A 20,375-nucleotide genomic window follows, 5' to 3' on the forward strand; every position below is an offset into this window, starting at 1 on the left:
TATCCATTTAAATGTTGATGAATTTCTCGAAATATGAAACTGAGTTCGTGTTAGTGACATACCTTCAAATAAATGTGACAGTTCTCTCTGTATGTTGGAATTTATACCTTAGCTACCAAGAATGATAATCAAATCCTTTACCCCCTTCCTAGAAAAATACTTGACATTTTGGTCCGATCTGAAAATCATACTTCACCACGTTCCAATTATATCCCGCATGCCCGATTGCACTTCATCGTACAGATGACCGCTGGTTGGAGCTATTTCAATTGCGCTCTACTGCAGCACCCAGTCACTTGATGGTTTTTGTTTCCCACGAACCAGGCTGTCGATAAAGTGTATTCGTCAATCAGTAACAGTGCAGCTGGTTGAAATGACATACAAAATGCACATAAACCGTGACAGTGCGCCGCAGGAAATCAACGATGATTGTTTTTTCTTTCTGGGTTTTTTTTATTTTCATGCTGTCAATGTAAAAATTGCAATAAAAAAGGGGAAAAAACAATTGACAATAAACCTACTACAAACGAGCACTCGAACGAGTCCTTCCTAAACAAAAAAAACACATAAAGGGGGTTTATGATTTTTGTGAAAATTTTATTTAAAAATGCTGTTTTATTATTGATCGTTTGATCGCGTTAGCGGTTTTACAATATTGTTTCCCATACCATGTGTTGTCACCACTTTTTTTACTTCATGTTTATACCCTCATTGCGTTTTTCCTCTGTTCAATTTCACAGTTGCCAATCAATTCCCAATTCTGTTCGATACTCCATGGTGGCTTTTAGGAAATGGGGACGCTTTTGTTCATTATTTGCGCTTTCAAAAACGTCCCTCATCAAAGCATCCGTATTGCCTGATGGGCCTTGGGTGTTTTTTATTATGTTTTATCTTCATTTACACATCACTTCCCTACGCTTCATTGAGTCCATCCAGTAATAGAGTCGATTTACAGCTACAGTAGTTGTTACAGATTGCAGTGTGCGTTGTTTTTTTCGCATTGTTGTCTCTTTCATGCTCATTACTTTCCCACAGTGCTTTTCGCGCGTCACTTCTACACCCTATACTTGAGTCACGTTTTAATTGATTTCAACCTGTTTCACTGCTCGCTGCACTAACATCCTAAAAGCTCGCACCCGCCCTCAATCAAGCTCTGAAACGGAAATGGGATAGCTAGCGTATGATTTGGCCATTGTTTGGTTCGCTTTTTTTTTGTTTTTTTTGCATAAATCTCTTGGCTGGTCTTTATTGCGGTTCGTTGCAGTGTGGGTGCGGTTGCTTCAGGCGACGCGTTCGTTTTTTTTTTAAATTCGTTATTCCCTTTGCACGGTTTGCTGTGATGCAGGCACACAGCAAAGCATTAAACAAAAATAAATAAATGACAGCCAGATAGGTTGACACCTTTTCTGCGCTGCTGAACAGAACGTTTGCATGAAAGGTTTGAGTGGTTTATTTACAGTTCGTTAATTTTGAGACTTAGTCATGCAAATAAAATGTTGAATTAAACATAACCCTACTGTCAAAACGAAGCTCTTTGGCTGTCAATTGTAAAAAAAAAACAACGCATTTGTGAGACTTTTTGACGCTATCCGTAATGCAATTCACTCAGTCGCTCATCCCACACCGTTCGAAACCATTTGAGCTTGTTAGAGAGACACATATCAAAAGAAGCCATTCCAGCCAAATACACTTTGTATAGAATTTTTCCCTCCCATTCTCCCCCCTGGTGCTGGTTCTGGCCATCACTACAGTCTTATTTCTAAGCTTTTTACACTGCACCGACAAACGGGTGAGCTGGCAACACAGGAGCTGCCACCGTTCAAAATCAACGTCGTCGTCCTATTGCCTTCCCACTGCTATGCAGCTCGGTTTCGCTATCGCTTCCACACGATTGTACGCTTCGTGTGGTTTTGTTTCGTTATTTTGCTTCTGCTGTCTGCTCTACTAATCACTAGCATCTCACTCACTTACCTCTTGCAGTAGTTGGTTGGGCGGTGCGATTATATACACATACACAGAGAGGATATACGGGGTGTTTTTTGTTGCTGTTGCTTTCAATCGTTCGCTTTCCCGTCCGCCACCGAAGTGCTACCGAAAATGTACAGCTGCTACGCGAGCGGCATTAAGCACAGGCGTGTTAGAAGGTTAGACTACTTACAACTTGCAGCCAACTAAATATCGCCGACAATACTGTTGCTGTCTCGGATTTGATAGCTACGGGGACCGAGGGATAGTACTGCTGCGAGTGGGGTTATGTTTTTTTTCTCCTTTCCGTGTCTCTCTAACTCCCTGCCTTCGTTACGAGCCAGTAATGTAATACGATTTATCATGCCCTTCACGGTGCACATCTTCATTGTTGCTGTGTGCGAATTTTGTGCCATTGCTTGTCGAAATCAGTTCAATCCCCCTGGTTTTGCCCCATCTTTCTCTCGTCCAGGCCGGGGGAAATAAAATCATCACTATCGATCATCGTACATCGAGGCTCGACCCGCCGTGGGCCGCTTTGCATTTCTCCCCTTCATCCACCGCCCAAACGGTCCGTTACAGCTTGTCGAGCAGGTTGGACACGAGCAGCGGGGCAGCTAGCGGGGCACCGTTCGGATCGAGGGCGGTCGTACCGGAGGGCTGCTGCCGTTTCGGTTTGTGCCGTGATTTGGACCATTTTTTTCGTTTTCCCACTGCCCTTACCGTTGTGGGTGGATGGCGGTTCCGGTGCCGCACTGTGGGCAGCGGTGGGGACGCCGATGCTGCTGCCAGTTTGCAGGCCTTCAGCGAGCTGGGAATGTGCTCCGACCGGTTGCAGTGTGGCGTGCGCAGTATTCGTATGCTTATTTCGGCCGGTTCCGCCGGGGGCCGTGGGTCCGTCTGCTTTCTGCAGTTTATTTTGGACTGTGAAAAAATAGTGAAACAAGAAAAAAAAACTGATTTGAAATACTTTTTTTTATTTCACAATCAAAAATACATTTCTAATGGAGACGCCTGGTTGTTCATGGGAAGAGCACACAAAACACCAGGCGTCTCCATCCGAAGTAAAGTTGCAACGCAACGCGACGAAACAAACACGCCAGCAATCGTACAGAATCCATCAAAATCACGCCTCTACGCGGTCGCTCCTACTTCCTGCTTCATTCGGTCCGAGAAAATCACTTACGCAATCTTTTATGCTTCCGGTGTCTTCCCTCGTGGTGGGCCCACTGTCGCCATTCACAATAGTGCTGCCGGTGCCGGTGTTAGTGCTGCTGCTGCTGCTGCTGCTGGTGCTGCCACTTCCACCGCTGCTTCCACTACTACTACTGCCACTGTCGTATATCATCGCCCGGTTGCGAAGCTCGTGCTTTATGCTCCAATCACGGAGATAGATATCGTTCTGTATCGGAATGCCGCCGTTCGATAAGCGAACTATAAATTGCCATCTGAAAAAGATTTATAGACGCACGCGGATCGCATTTTTCGGTTAGTAAGAGCAAAGAAAGAGGCTGTGAGGGCTAGGGGAGATTGTGCAATGGGGTAGGTTGCAGTTACGAGTTGATTCGTTTCTCCCATCTTCGTACTTCGTACGCTTTTATTTCTATTTGTTTGACGAAGGCAAGCGAAGGGAACACAGTGGGCGAGGGAGCTGGCGCTGGGTGGTAAAGCATAAAATCAGCTACCCGTTAGCAATGGCACACTCTATTTCGTTCCCCTTTTCTTCTCCAATCCACCATTTACTCAGCTTCTATCGTTGTGTAGCTATTGCTGAAGGTTCAGCCCGCCCGGAATACGAATAGAAAGCTCAGTTGAATGGAACCGGATTTTCACTGCTTCCGCACAAAAACCGGTTGGCTCGTAAATTCCACCCCTTTTGTCCCGGGATCTACATCCCCCCCCCCCGCCCCCAGTAAGATGCAGAGGCACTGGTTTGGAACGCTGGCTCAAGAGTACAAAACCACTTCTGAAAATCCCTTTTTGCCCCTCTCAAAAACCTTGTCGGGCTCGGCTTTTCGGCCCACCGCCAAACCAGTGCCAACCCGTCCAATGGATTTCGGCACTGGCTGACTGGCTGGCTGGCTGTTCGGCAGAGCAGTGTGTTACGCAGCCGGAATGGAAATGCGACGAAGTGCGAATCCGACAGGCAAAACCGCCTAGCTCGTGCGGAAGCTTTGGATCGGTCGACTCGTCGCCAGCAGCGTCGTTGTTGCCGGCGCCGTTTGCAGAATATCGTAGTGTCACCCTGGGATCAAGAATGTCATCTCCGCTAGTGAAGAAAATGAATTATAAATTACACCTGCCCTGCGGGCCATGCTTACTCTATTTTATGCTGTGAGAGCTACTTGATGCTGTAACTAAAATAAGTTTGCAATTGTGTGGTGCAGGAACGGTCGCTAGCGGTGCAATCATGCTGTAGTGAAGGGTGTTGTGAACGAGGGCTTACTTATTCTTTTTTATGGCTTTTCAACACAACTTAGAGCCACGTGCCTCGTTATTTAATCTCAAAACAGCTTCAAGCTATGCAGGTGATTGGTGCAAACTGAATCCTGTTTGGATCATTCTACTGTTTTTGATTAATTTTGTGAAAAAGAAAGCATCATTATCCGGTATGAATGATAACTAGGATGATATCGAGCTCGGCAAAGTTCGCACTTAGTGCCAATGATGTTGTGCCAAAAGAGGTTTTCTGGTTCTTGGAAGCATTCTTCTTTTTGGCTTGCTCTGATTTTACGCAGTGAGATGAAAAGACAACTGAGGTTCTATGGAGCTTATTCAGGTTTGATCGTCATCATTTATTTATTTATTAATCACAGCGCAATTTGTAGAGGAATAGTCAAAATTAATCAATTTTGAATTAGGGTCATTTGAGCCAAACTTTGTCCATCTTGACTTTGGTGTCGATTCGATTAGGTGTACGAAAGTTAACATAATCAAGAATGGACAAAGCGTCAATAGATCCACTAAGTATTTGATATAAAAATACACACTGTGCCGTCATTTGTTTATATTGGAGAGACTCCAGTACGAAAAAGAGGCACCTAGGGCGGTAAGGAGGGTTAAGTACAATCGTGGGATCCAGGCAATTCTTTGAATTGTTTCTATTCTAGCTATAATGTACTGCGGTGTAGGAGTCCATAAAGCACTCGCAAACTCAACGATTTGATGCACGATAGCATAATACAATGATTTGAGGCTGAACGGGTCTTTGAAAGCTCTACCATTACGAAAAATGAAACTTAATAAGCGGTTTCGTTTTAGAAATGCAGAGCTCGTAATGATCTTGAAACGTTAACCTGCTGTCTAATTGCACACAGAGTTAGTTCTGGGAGCTAAATTTTCTGCGATTTTATAGTTGTCCAGTATTGGAAATCTTCTTCTCGTTAACGTAATCACTGAGCATTTGTAGACGTTGACACTCAAACGATTTGGTGCAAACTAAGTAGTGTAGTGTTAGTAGTGAAGCTATACAGAGAATTCTGAAGTCTCAAGCAGTCATCAGTATAGGAAACAGGCATTAAAATCTTGAAAATTGTCGGCATATTGTAATTTCTGGTAGCTTGACAATCATTGAGCTAAAGCATCGTTAACACCATATCTTGACAGTTTTTCCAATCAACAAAGTCGAATCAACGAAATATCTTTTTTTATCGTGAGCTTTGATTTCTATTAAAATACATTTTAATACACCATTGAACTATTTTCAAAAGAGTTCAATTAGCGATTGATGGTTATAGATTTTTCTCTTCTTTGACAAGATAACAAGTAACAACTACCAAAACGCTCTAAATGTTTAAGGTCCGTGGTGTGCTTCAGTTAGATCTTCAAGAATCTATTGTATAAATATGTTAAAGAGAATATGCAACTGAGCCACTGACACTTTATTTCCTATTGAAACCTCACAATCATGGCTGGACTTTCAACATTATTTTCCTTGTTCAGTTTTTTGTTTTGTTTTGTTCTTTTTTTGTGTATGTTCCTACCATCCTTGAAGGTTTGATTCCAATCAATTGAAAGGTATTTTACATTATCTGTTGGAATCATTATTCCTAGATAACTCTTAAGTCTTGAGGTTTAGCTGAAGAGCCTAACAAATTTTTTTCCAAAACGATGTTTGTTGGAAAGTTTTGGAATGGTTCAGTAGAATCTGAAAACTCCTTTACAGGGGTTTTCAGGAGTTTTCATAGCTATGAGACACTTAATCGGCTCCTTCTTCCGTGGAATGAACTTAATGTAACGAGAATTGTACTCTGTAGCACCCTTGTTTTGACAAATCCAATTGGAATTTCGAAGAAGAGTCCTGTCCTACAAGAGTGCCATGTAGTCCAATTTCCAACAAATGGTATTACTTACCATAAAAAAGAGTCAAGGAAGTGTCCCAAAACTATGAGAACCCCTGGAAAGCCCTGCATTTCACCATTAAGTGTTGAAATCAAATGATCTGAAAGCACATATAATCGATTCAAAACATCAATTCGAGACCTCAGTCAGAATGTTTGAAACATGAAACATGAAATTGAAACATCACAGTTGAAAGTAAATCTTTAAACCGCAGTTATGTATTTCTCACAGATCTATAAATAAATTTAAAGTAGTATTCTATCAAAGGGGCTTATCAGTACAACATATCTATCACCCCAACCATATTCACGCGTGCCCCCAGCCCAGCATCTTGTTTCCAGCCTATTTAGCAATGCTCAAACAAGGCCTTCCCACCGTAGAGATGCAATCCGCACCACCCACTGTTTAGCATCTTGCTGTGGGATTTGTTTTACAATCAAAATTATCGTACCATTTAACCGAGCTTCGACCCGACCCGGGCCCCACCCCATCCATATCGAACGATCGCCCTCGACACATTCCGCTCGAGGAAAGAACGCCACCCGACCGGAACGAATTGATTAATGTTCCGGCATGGGCCGAGCATTCGCAATGAAAGCATATCTTCATCGCACCATCGAACCCATTCGTGAACCGTTTCCCCAAGGCAAGGGATGTGCGGGCTGTTAACATATCACACTTACCTCAGCACCATTTGATGTAATCGCGACTGTTGTCCCATTTTGCGTAGACAGCGACAGGCACCAATCACGGATAATTGATGAGTTTCCATTATTTTGATCCCTTCCTGGTATTGTTTGAACGCTTCCAGCAGCATGTCTGTCTCAGCGTGAAGAGGTGGAGAGAGAGAGAGACACACAGTGAGAAAATGCAACAAAGAAAAGGAGACAAAAATTAGAAACCGAAGCGAAAGAATAAAAAAAAGCAAAGAAAGGCTAACGAAGGGGCTAGCCCCAAGCGGGAAGGAATGGGTGGTTTCGGTCGTGTGCTAATGCAATCGATCATGTCCCATCCACAGCACAGCACACAACAAAGGGAAAAGGAGGAAAAATACCGTCAATAAAATGGGCTCCACAGCAGTACGGAACGGGCCGAACAAATAACGAACGAGCGCGTTGGATGGGGGACAGACCGAACAGGGATAAATAATTTACACGTACTTTGCTCCATCAGCCAGTCGCCGTACTGCCGGCGCAGGTCCGCATTGTACGGGTTGAGGCGGACGACGCGGGCCAGCAGCCGACCGGCAGCTGCCGGCTGCCCACCGTACAGCTTCACCAGCTCCAGGTAAGCCGCGGTAAAGAGCGGTTCCAGCTGAATGCAGCGCTCCAGCATCCGGATCGCGTCGCTCGTACGATTCGATTTTCTGTGCGGAAAGAGAAAGAAGGTGGAATGATGAGATGAAATTGATTAGAAATGGCAAGCACTGTGTATCGTTTTGGATCGGTTGTTCACTCAGACAGTGTGCGAGTAGTAAAAATCGGAAACGAAAGACCTTTCAGCGAGCGACGCCGAGCCGGGCGGGCGGTAGGACCGTCCTGGTAGGTCGTACCGCTAATGGCAAAGAGCCAAATTACAAGCAAAACATCCGTCTGTTTTTCTGCTTTGCTCTTTTCAGTGAGAAGCAGAGAAAGTGAGGCAAAGAGTCGTAACAAGTTCCATCTTTACGCGTTCGACGAGTTGAAGTGGATGAATATTTTATAATCCTTTTCATCTAAAGGTACTAGTCTTTATGGGTGTGTCTTGTGTGTGTGTGTGTGTGTGTATGTGAGTAGGAAGCTATATTCGAGTTTGTATCCTTTTAACTGCTTCACTTCACCATTTGGCGGACGCTGGTGTAGCCGCTGCCGCGGGATAAAATCGGAACCAAACCCACCGGACCACAGCTACAAATTTTCACGTAAATAAATGGGAAAAGAAGACGGCGGGGAAATCGACTCCGAAAGCACGTTCATGCCGTGCGGCGTGCTTTTATTTCCTTTTGCAGCCAGTTCACTATTTACAATCAACTCGCCATCATCAACGTTTTCCAATTGGATGGCGGGGAGAAAGTGGACGGAAGATTCTATCCGTCCAACCGAACGTTTCGAGCGGCGGGCAGCGCGTGCACACGGGCGTTGGTTCGTTCGGTCGGAAAGCCAATAATGGTCACGATCATTATCATGAAAATGATGATGTAAGCTGTTCGACGTGTTTTCCCCCGTCTGGCTTTTCCTTCGAGCGGCGGTTTTGTCTACACCAGTTGTGCTGTTTTGTCAGCTCTGTCATCTTGTCGTTAATTTTGATGACAAGCGCCGCCACGAACACACTCACACAAAAACATTCCCACCCCACCAGGAGAAGGAGAGAAGGTTGACATTTCCCTACACCGCACTGGACGAGCTTTCGCTAAAGTTCACACCACGCTGTTTGAACGACGCTGTTTGAAGGCGTTCGTTTCACGCAATGCGCGCAAGAAGCATTCCACCCAGGGGCAATAGTGCTTACAACTGTGTACCGCTTTCCCCTACCTTCCCCTCAACCCGTCAAAACTAGCGCTCGCTGCACGACCAACACTTTTCCGCTCGTGAAATGTCAAATGACGACCACCACGGGCAACAGAAAAAGCCGTTGTACGTGGAGGCGCGCGTATTCGCGCGAAAGACAGTTTGCTCGCTGGCTTGCTTTGGTACGAGCTTTGAAATGAAGTTTTTTTTTCAACCTTTCTCTTTCAGACCCTCTCGTTTTCTTTTGCTCTTGCGTTACATGCGACGACGGGTTGCAACTGTTGCCGGCGCTTTCACGTCACGGCCCTGAGTTAAACGAGTTGGGTTAATTTGGTGATGACAACACTTGCCCGGCTCGCGACCACTCCCGCCCGATTGTGTTGGACTGACATGAATTTTAATTTTAAAGTTTTGTTTTTGGTGGATGCAGCGGAGGGGCGCGGCGGGGTTGGGGGTTTGTTTTGATTTTCGATGAATTTTCCACGGTTCAAGGCATTTGCATGCCATTTGCATAATCCGTTGTTGGCTTTAAAGTGAACGGGACATTTTGGTTTTGTTTTATTTATTTTTTTTAAACTCAGGACAATGTTGCAGTTCATTGGTGGTCTAGCAATAATGTTCATTTTAAAATTATGGTCCACAGCACGTTGGAGTTTGCGGGCTGTGGATTTGTGTTGCCGAAGTTACAAAAAAAATCTTGTGTAATATATTATTATTTTAAGAGTGAATGGTGCTTTTTCTGACAGTTTAGTTGTTCACTGCCAAAAATTCAGAATATGGGTAAACCACTCCAAGGTTTTCAGGATAGTTATATGCACGTATACACCAATCTGCTGAAAAGCCGCAGTTCAAAACCTCGCGGATTTCCCACGATAAAAATGAATGTGGTCGGGTCGCACAGTTCATGTTTTTCGTGTGCTATCTGGTATAAAAATCTTCCCAACAATCAAGTAGGAAGAACATCTTGCCTAATATGAGAACAGGTCGATGCAAAGACCATTGCTAGGTTACTATTTTCAGCTTGCTTTTGACAGTTTGATGAAAAAGTGTTTACAAACACAAACGGCTAATAATTAACAGGGAAATATGGACATATTTACTGTATACAGAAACATTGATACTATTTTTCATTTCTATTTACTTTCAATTAAACACTGGAACAATATGCATATCGTCCTTTGCTTATACCCCGGTGACGAATGATAAAAGAGATCTTTGAATAAAATCAGCTATAGCACACAGAATGTTTGCAATCAGCACCAAAAATTCAACCCAAAACACCAAAAAACACTGCCATTCGCTTCATAGTAATAAAAAATGTTTAATTTAACTTTTCAAATTTGCCCATGGCATTCTGTCAATTTGTTCTAAACGTCTCGACCTGTTCTTTCATGTATTTCGGTAGCGACGAACCTATTTTCGTCGTTCCAATTGCACCAAATTCCAATTGGACCAATATTTAGTGAACCATCTTTCAAAATTCATCTTTGAGAATTTAGGCTGTCAAATTGCATCGGCAAGCTAGTGAATATTCGCCTCAGAGAGACATTCATCTTGAAAATGACAGGAGTGTTCATCTTAAATAAACAATTCATCTTGAAGGGACTACAGCTAAGAGAGAATCAACTGTAGCTCTCAATTAAAAAAAGATTGATTCTTTGCTTTATATGTCGCATACAGCAAATAAATCATTTGATTGACCGTTTAATGCTGCTATAACACCACCGACAAACCGACGTGACACTGGCGTTACAAAAGTGTCCCACACGAAAGTACTGTCATTTACCAGTGAGGCGAACACTTCTGTCAAAGTAAACTCTGTTCACTGCTGCTTCGATGTTAACAACTTTTCTAAATACAAATTGCGAAGGAAGTGTGAGGCAAGATTTTGTGAGAATTATTAGACAAAACACACAGGAAAATCATTTATAAGTTTCTAAATCAATGCAAAAGATGTGAGAAGTGCATAAAATAATACGCATTGCAATTTGCGAAGAAAAACAAAAAGAGATTTAGCAGTTTCTTCTCTGTGTCAGTGTAGTAAGCGAATCATTATAGAGATGGCGCTAGTGTTTAACGTATTTTCATTTCAAATAAGGAGACAACTTTTGAAGCTCATTTTGTTCGAAGTGTCACGTCGGTTTGTCGGTGATAACACTCTCTCCTAAATATGTTGGTCGTTTATGTGTTTTAATGTGTTTGAGAAATATTTAATAAAAATATTAATTTTTATTGGATAAATGAAAAGGTAGAGAGTAAAGTATTAAAGAAATAACTAGAAATAAAATTACACAACAAGATACGTTAGCGTTACGAAGCCAAAACAGTATAGATAGAAAATTTAAGGCAAGTAACAAAAAGTAAGGAGAAAAAAGGAAAATTTTACAAATAAAAACACGGAAATGAATTTTTAAGAAGAACATTTTAATATATCTATCCTATGATAATTATCTATCTTATCATCACGAACAAGAAAAAGTTGAACGAGAGTGCAATCGTATTATTTGATAATTATTATGTATTATAAGATTGAAATAATAAGTTATGACAGTTAGTTTTCCAATGTGAAAAAGTGGGGAATCACAAGGTGTATTTAATAAATGATATTTACATGGTTAATACACTCAATAGAAGGGGGATTGAAAGTCCTTTATTTTTGAATGCGATAAGCCATATTTAAATTATTATTTAATGAAACATATCAGAAAAGCCTACAATTTCAAGTTTAATTTCAAAGGAGCTGAACACCTGGGCTTTACATGAGTGAATATTTCATGATTATTTTTTATGAGTTTTTCGAAATGGTAATTATAAAGACATAGCTTACTGCCAATTGGTAAAAGTAAGTTTCGTACAGCAATTGTCTTTTGTGGTTGCTCAACGGAGAATATCGAACAAAGTTGAACAATGCTTTCATGATTGGTCAAACACCAGCTTATCACGTTACCATTCGACCATTGACTGGAAACTTTCCGGGAACTTTTAAACACTTTTTCTCAACCCATTTCATTGCACCAGCAAGCCATGCTTGCGGGTCGTTTGCTTCCGGTGTAACCAAGCTTAAAATAATAGATTCGACATTTACACACCCTTTAGCGGTGGTAATCTTCGTGAAAGACAGCACTCACTTCACTCTCACCACGGTGAGTTTATCCTTGCGGGACACAGTCGCACAGGATACTGTGGCCTCAACTTGCAACCCACAAGTGGTTGCATCTCCGGTTGCAACGGCAGCAAACACCGTCACACACACCAGAAGATTACACGCTGGCAGCCCGTTTCATTATGTTTCGACGTGGTAAATAGCACCCACTTCACCGAGTGCATAAAAGTGTCAGTTTCTTGAATCATGTGCACGCCATGACCCTCCTCGGCATGGGGAATGACTGGCAAAGGAACAGCCGACGGATACGGAACACGGAAATAGCGTCGGTACTGAGTGTTTCCCGTCGGAATGGGAGGTTTGTATCGTATCGCTAATATACACACACAGAGACGCCTAGCAAGGGGCAAGAACGCACCATCCGATGATACGATTTAGGTTACGGCGAAGAACAATCTAAGGGCACGTGTGAAACAGTGGCACAGCGAAAGGGCTTCGAGCACGTTAATGCAAACACGCCCAGGGAGCAATTATAATTTCTAAGCCGGTACTAATCTTTTAAGTAGCAGAACACCTGCTCCCATGGCGCAGGGCGGGTAAGATGTGGGCTCGTCGTCTTTCGATTCGTGCTACAGTGTGGCCCGGGGCTCACAAGTGGTCTCATCGTGATCGCGATAAGACGCGTGTAGGTAAGTACGCCCGCATCTGGAGAAACGAGTTCGCCTTACGCCAGCCTAGTCACGCGTGCAGTAGCGGTTGATCCCCGGAGGAAGAATTGCTGGAAGTATGGGTGACACCGTGACTAAAATAGCTACAACGAAGAGAGGCTGCTGTTTCTAAGCCGAGAGACGGAGGGGAATTTTCTTTCACTTAGAGCGCTCTTGCATCCCTACAAGACGCTGCTAAACAAAGGTTGCTGCACAATGTCTCGCGAATGGGACATGGGACAAAACCGATGTGATGGGTTTTATTTCACATAAAGTGTTTAAATTTTGTCAACAAGGCTTCGATTAGAGTTTGCACAATTGATTGGAAAGTTTGCTATATATATACAGAAGACAGTTTGCTATATTTTTTCACAAACCACAAAATGTGTCCACCATTCCCTTCCATAGTGTAGTGTGAACTGCTGGAAAAGCGCAACATTTTGTAGCGAACAACGCGGCCCCCGAGCATTCACACACACGAGAGAAACACGAGGTACGGCGCTTGGTGAGCGGTGTTTACCCGCGCGCCAAAGGGAAGGAGATTTAAGCAAACGATAGGATTAAAGTATAATTAAAGAACGAAGCGCCGAGAAAAACGTAGCTCGCTGTGCCCTGTTGCAAGCGCCGAAGGTGGATCAGCCCGGAAAAGCCTGCCCAGATGGGGTCGCGTCCGCTCCCCGTTTCACCGTTGATCGTGCTTTTAATTTTCTCCATCACAATTACAGCCCCAGTCACTGGTCTGAGGGGGGGAAAAGAGCTTTCTTAGTGGTTTTCTTTTTTGTTTCTTCTTCGTGTTGCTTGTTCCTTCCACCATCGCCAGTGCCGCGACTATTATTTCGCAAACGCTTGTGTGCTGGGTCGTAGCGCGCACACAACACCGGTCTTGTGTCGCTGCCAAACACGGTTTTAAGTGCCAGCTACAGTTTTGTTAGCGCTGCTAGAGTGGGCCGGTTGCATGGGAAAGAGGATGGTTTAAGTAGAGTAAAATGCTTTCTTCCCTCGTTCGAGCGGCAGACGACGGTGCATCCGACGAGCGCAATCGGTTCGAGCGGGTGAAAATTAATTGAATCTTATAAATTGAACGAAAAGTTGACTGTGCAAAGGAGTGACAGAGTATAAGAGGGGGAAAAGACAGCATTTGGATTGAAGAGAAAAATATTGTAAAAAATACACACAGAAATCATCGCTCAGAGGCTTCTTCATGTACCCGCTCGGTCGGTTGCTCATTGATCGAAATGGAAGAGACACACATTCTTAAGGGAAATAAAAGCGACAGCCTAAGTGATTAACCTTTACATGATCTTTTAGAATCAAGAGAATAGAGCTGCTTGATTTAAATTGATCTTGAAAACCAAGGGAGTTCAAAATGTAAAATAAAAAGGTTTTAAAAAGTGAGAATAAATCAAAATCTCAATTTTTAAATCATAAAATACAAATTTAATGTCAAATACGTAATAACGATATAAAAGTACAGGTTAAAAACGTTAAATAGATAAATAATAAAAAGACCTTCCAGAAAGTCAATGTTCAAAACTATAGAAACTATTAACATAAACAAAATAGTTCAGCATAATCGCTTGACGTGGTAAGCGGTAAGAATAACATGCACTCACCTTTCTTGAAAAAGCTTAACAAACCTTCAATGTTTTCACATTTACATTATTGATAATGTTCTTTATTTTTCAACCAAACAAATTTATTTGTAAAGATTTTTTAATTATTTTGTTTTTAGTCCATGATAAACACGGGAAAACTACCGCGAATCCTCAAAAGAGAACAATTTTCTGGAACATTGCCAACATTCGCATCAAATGCTGTCATCGTGTTGGAAATGGTTTAAAAAAGTAGCCTTTTCCAAACCCAACAAAATATTTCCGGTCGCTGCAGAACCGAACCGAAACAAATGATAAAGAAGCAGCAGCAGAAATAACATTTAATGTTCCGTAATCCCAATTCCCTAATTAAATTCCTGTACCCGTCTCGTTGTCTCGGTCAAACTCGGCCGCGCCGGAAACCGAACCGAGGACAAGATGCATCACAAACAGAGGACAATGAGACAAATTGGATGTCGTTGCCGTTGTCACCCGCTGTCACCCTCCGCAGGGAACGCAAACACGAGCGAAAAGTGCACAGAACATACACACATAGGAATAAAAAACGACAACAGGAAAATGGTTTTTGGATCGCGGGGATGGAAAAGCGGCCAACTCCATACGCCAACGTCAGTGTGTGACAGACGGACGGAGACCGCAGACCGCGGTCCAGCGAAACTATCGATCACCGGAACACGCGCCAGTGATCTTCGTGGCGGCGGCGTCGTCACGACCACCTACCATTGCCACCACCATCACTCACCTATATAATTGGCCTAGATTGTAGTGCGCGTTAATGTGCTCGGATGCATATTTGATAGCCTCCCGGAAGTGATACTCGGCCGTGGCGAACTGCGGCATCAGCGTGCCGATGTTGTTGTGCGCACTGGCGTACGTCGGCCACAGCCGCAGCGCCTCCCGATAATGAGCAATCGCCGGCTCGGGCCGGGACGAGTCCCGCAGGAAATTGCCGAAATTGTAGTGCATTTTGGCGTTGTGCGGTAGCGTTTTCAGACCCGACCTGCGGAAAAAGAAAGACGGAGAAGCAGGTTGGATGCGTTTAATTGATTTTTGGGTTCGCCTGAGAGGGGTGAGAAAGGCAGTTGAGTTGCATACCGCAGTAAAGCTTCGCGCGAGCTCCAGTCCTGGTTCCGGGCGATGGTTTTGAGACAGCCTGCGGCCAGCAGCACGATGGTTAGTAGCAGGAACGGTCTCCGCAGGCGGGCGTCCAAGCGTTCCCAGAGTCGCTGTGCACCGTACACGACGAGTATTAGGCAGCCCATGCTGAGTGGTAGAGAGAAGAGAACAGAAAATATTGGATTTAAAGGAAGGCTTTTGTCTTAATGAGCCGTACTTATTTGATGGTACCGTTGGTAGCTTTTGGGAGTTGACAATTGATGCAGGAAGATCAAATAACAGATAGAACAAAAATAATGTAAAAGGAACAGTAAATATGTTTATGCTTTGCATTTGAGAATTTACTGATTTACTGATGATGATGCAATTTGTTTATTTTAAATTTAAAACTCGCTGTGGTTTATTAGACGCTTTGTACTTGAAGGCTGGTAGTCGTTCCGAGAATTAAAATCAGTCTAGTTGTTAAAAATAATAATCTTTTGGACTATTGTACACGTTGCATGTTGTTAGGTTTTCAATTTTTTGACCATAGACATGAAGTACCTAAATCGGTATTGACAGGAAAACTACTATTAAGAGAAATTGACGACCCGGATTTGTTGGCTAGGTTAAATATATAATCTCCTGAAAGGGTAATTAGAAATAGCCAACTTCTAGCTCCTGAACTGCTCAGGCGATTATGCAGTCATAACGAGCTGTTGTTAGTGATGATGCGAAAATTCATTGAACTCTTACAATGATTTGACTTTAGCTGTTCAATTATACTAGGATTAGGTGATAACGAGTTCTTTAAGATGTGTTTGGACTGAAATATTGGCAAATTACAATAGAAATATTAAAAAAAAAACAACAAATTGAACCAGAACTTCTTTCGAATAATAAATCAATCCGTTGTATCTGTACGAAACAAATAAGTAAACAATTAAATAAAACATTAATCTGTTGACAAGGGTTTGATATTAACCACGATTTTAGTTCTTGCTCAAAAATTAACCCTTTGACGGATTTTGCAAAAATGGAAAATTGTCTCCAGTTTGTACGTCAGATTTTAAAGGTTAACACTAAATAAATGTCAAAAACATTAATCAGGACGATTTTTCATTTTTTCATTCATTTTTTAATTAGGAATCATTTTTTGATTATGATGGTAAGTGTTATTTTACTTAACTAATTTAAAGTAAAATAACACTTACCATCAAAATCAAAAAAATGATTGAAATAAGCAATGAATTCAGAAGTAGCATACATGGTAATATTATTAAAATACCCTATGCGAGAATGTAATTGTTTAACACATTCAGTGTTCCTTCGAGTCTCACTCAATGTAGCAGAATGCTTTTGTAATGATTTGCCCGTGTGAGACTCGGGTTGATTTGTTTCTCCGCTTTGTTGCGGTCTTCGTCGCGTCTCGCTGTGAAACAGCTGTGTGATGAGTCAGGGTGCTTACGATATAGTTAATGTTATTGTCTGCACTGGAACTGAAATTTTATTAAACAATTTTATTCAAGACATGACAATTGCAGACGTGATGCGAAAAACTCATTAAAATCGAAGCGTTTCTGAAAGCATACAAAGCAAGTCTTGAAAAAACCAATGCTTGAATTATTTATTGTCACCACAAGCAATACAACTTTCAAGCATGTATTAATAGAAAACAGTAGGAAAAAGAAATATCGTCCTGATCAATGTTTTTGATATTTATTTAGCGTTAACCTTTAAAATCTGACGTACAAACTGGAGCCAATTTTTTGATACATTTTTGCAAAATTACGAGACCGTCAAAGGGTTAACTAAAAACACTTAAAGTCTCGGGTCGCTGCTGTTTTATCGAGCAGAAGTATTTCATTTTTTGTCTTAGAACGAGGAAAAGATTGTAATCCAATAAAAAAAAAAACGTGGAAGGGAGAAGCATGAACGTCATGTTTGTTGTAAATATTTCTCATTCTAATTTCTGATTATAAAATTTCTAATATAATTTTCTAATGGAAGTTTCCTAATTAAAACGTTTTACGCTTCAAATGATAGGATAATGTTTTCTCGTAGTTGTCAATATGTTTTGCTGTTAAGGTAAATTATTTAAAATACGATGATGCAACGATTATTTCACATCTAAAACCGTCGAATAAGATGTAACGTAAAGGGGTTTTCAGGGATAATAATAGTTGTGGGACACTTTCTTGACTCTTTCTTCCGGGAAATGAACCATATGTGCTAGGGAACCGTTGTTATTGATGTCCATGAATTTTAATTTATTTTCAAATTTTATTCAAATTTTAAATAAGCCTGAAGAAAGAGCCAAAAAAGTGTCCCATTGTCAAACATATTTTAATCTCCACCTGCCATGCCTCTCCCGTTATGCACCATAACTCCGCGGTTTAACGCGAGATGGTGCGAGCGTCACCGGTCGATCGCGATATATTGAACCCAGATATGGTCTCAAATATTTGAAGAGTCAAAAAAAGTTAGTAATTGATTTTGAACTTCGATGCATCAATGTTGTGACACCCATAACAATGAGAACTTCTGGAAACCCTGTTTAGGAAAACTGATTGAATTGAACATTTTATTTATGTTTTACAGAGTGCAACAGGGCGGGTCGTGTGGTTTAGTCGTCAACTCGTACGGCTTAACAACATGCTAACAACGGGCCCTGCCCGTAATAATCCCGTTTGTGTCTTTCCTGCCCTACGTGATAAGTCACAGATATTAAACTCTGTTAATGATAAAGGCGAGCCTTGACCGACAATGATCAAACTCCAATGGCTCGATTTCACGATGACTTTTGTTATTAAATAAATCAATGTGTGATGAACAGAAGAATGAAACAAAAAAAAAAACTGCTTCCCCTAATTCATTACAATATCAGAAATAATTATATAAAGAACTGTAAACAAGAAAACAAAAACTAATTGCATCAAATATGTGGAATTGTACAACAATACAGTATTCTCGACCTTCCTCTTTGTGTCCGTAAAACTAAAAAGCTTTTTGAATGATGTGATGTTCACAGATAACGCTATTAGTGTTCGTTGGTCATCAAGATTCAATCCCTTTTTTCTTAATAACTATATTATGCTATTATTTTTTCTCTTGAAAGACCTGTCGAGCATCAAAGCAAAATTGGGTACTTTCCATTACCCCAAAACTATTCCCGTGCACACCAAACACACATACCCAAACACACGTTTGCCCAAAAAACCATCAACTCATTTCAATTCATTATTCATATTCAAAACTCTACACCACCCCCACAGGTGATCCTTTTAGTTTCAGCTTGCAGAAAAAGTTTACCCGAACCCATCTTACCGGAGCCTTACCGCGCCGTTGTCTCCGGTGTAAATCACCCGATCTGTGAGTTTGTCCAACTGGTCGAACATTTGACTAGAAAAATAACTCCCAGCGCAAACACACACTCCCACCTGCAAGCGAGAAACTTTGATTCTTTGTCACGAGCTTACGCTTTATAAATGCTGTCGTGTCGGAAGAGTCTAAAGCAGCACCTGCGCTCCGGCGCTCAATTAAAGTTCTACCGGCCGGCTGGGTAATTGGTACGATTTGATAGTTTCTTTTTTTTATAAAAAAAACACCTTCCCTAATGTGGTTAGATAATGTGTTTCTGTGTGTGTGTGTGTAGCAGTGAGTAGTTTTTCTTCCATCACGCGTCTCTTGATCGCTTGGGTAAAAAGATGGAAAAAGCATTACACGAAGCGACCGCGCACACGAGACTTTGCTGTTCCTTTTTTACAACCCAGCACACACATACACACACACACCCCCCACTGACTGGCACTACTGGGGTTGTTTGATAAGGTTTGCGCGGTCTTTCTAGTACCCGGACATGTCTGTGTGGTCGCGGTCGTCGTATCGCTGTGGAGTTATTTCACCGCGCGCGTGATGCAGACGGTATCATAGAGAGAGAGAAAAAAACAGAATAAAAAAGGGAAAAAATCCTCCCCATTGTAAATAGCAAAAAGAGAAAAAGAGGAAAAAAAACCCTCCCTCTCAAACACTTACCTTGGAATGTAGAGAACGCGCTCGGCGACGACGAAGCCCACCGTTACGACGAGATTTGTGGCGGGCAGAAACGGCAGCACTAATAATAGAAACCCTAATACCACCGGCACGTGACGCTGATGCTGTTTGTAGAGGAAAAAAAGGAAGGAAAAGAGAATGAAGTTTTGTGAGTAAAAACGTTCACACGAAAGGATGTAAAATGCGGATGGAAAGAAGGGAACTGAAAACGCAGTCAGCTTTAAAAGCCAGCAGCAGGCAGGAAACGGATGAAAATGGTGCCCAGGGTGTGAAAAAATAGCCATCAAATAGTTGGGTGTGGTTGGATAGAGAACTGTCGAACACCGGAAGCGGAAATCTTACTGCTGCAGTTTTTCTACCACGACCACCACCAAGACAGCAAAGCGAAGAAAATCAGTGCCATTTCTCCGTCTGGAAAATCGCTGCCCTTTACGCACACTGCTGGCTGAAAGCGCGTTCACCAAAGCTGCGACTGCCGGAAGAGGAGAGCGCTCGAGTCAGCTTTTCCACGTCTAGTTCTGCCTTCTGTCCGTTTTTTCAGCTCCCCCCCAGTCAAAAATTGCCAGTCCAAACAATACAAAAAACCGATCAACTGAAACGTGTTCTGGGTGGATTTTTTGTTTGTTTCTTGAGCTGGAGCCATACACCCGCTGCGGCCGGAGCTTTGGAGTACGGTAGAAACAGTTCCTTTTCTTTCCAAGCCAGCTGTCTAGCTGGGCGTGTTCATGGAAATACTGGGCGGATCACAAACGCTTCGGGTAATGTCAATTTCCCATTCCTGCTCGGCAAGCAAGCGACAACGGCGGGCGCGAAAAGAAAAAGCTCATTCTACTCCACACAGCTCAATTTCCCACTGGCTTCGGTGTTCGGTGTATATTACCTAATGAATACGAATGAGATACGAAAGTTTTGTCCGTCGCACTGAGCCGTCGTCGTCTTGGACACGCGCGGATGGAAGAATAAGTCCCGTCCGAATCGAGAGAATACGGGCAAACACACACACACACACACA

General features: G+C 42.3%; 1 protein-coding gene across 1 annotated transcript; it reads right to left on the minus strand.

Moving 5' to 3' along the window:
• Positions 1–2,541: 2,541 nt before the first annotated feature.
• Positions 2,542–15,477, minus strand: LOC121598942 (protein O-mannosyl-transferase TMTC1-like). The gene is made up of 5 exons (XM_041926322.1): positions 15,311–15,477; positions 14,958–15,215; positions 7,467–7,672; positions 6,990–7,125; positions 2,542–2,872 (listed from the first exon to the last, which is right to left on the minus strand). Exons 1-5 carry the CDS (start codon positions 15,475–15,477, stop codon positions 2,542–2,544), a joined length of 1,098 nt encoding a protein of 365 aa, XP_041782256.1.
• Between the last annotated feature and the right edge of the window lie 4,898 nt (positions 15,478–20,375).

Source organism: Anopheles merus, chromosome 3L (assembly GCF_017562075.2).
Source record: "Anopheles merus strain MAF chromosome 3L, AmerM5.1, whole genome shotgun sequence".
NCBI lineage: Eukaryota > Metazoa > Arthropoda > Insecta > Diptera > Culicidae > Anopheles > Anopheles merus.

What these genes read in the sequence shown, in the direction of transcription:
- LOC121598942 (XM_041926322.1), bottom strand. Translation starts at nt 15,477, where the DNA reads ATGGGCTGCCTAATACTCGTCGTGTACGGTGCACAGCGACTCTGGGAA. An exon ending in TCGCGCGAAGCTTTACTGCG is followed by an intron (nt 15,216 to 15,310) that starts GTATGCAACTCA and finishes CTTTTTCCGCAG; the next exon opens with GTCGGGTCTGAAAACGCTAC. An exon ending in CGACTGGCTGATGGAGCAAA is followed by an intron (nt 7,126 to 7,466) that starts GTACGTGTAAAT and finishes ACGCTGAGACAG; the next exon opens with ACATGCTGCTGGAAGCGTTC.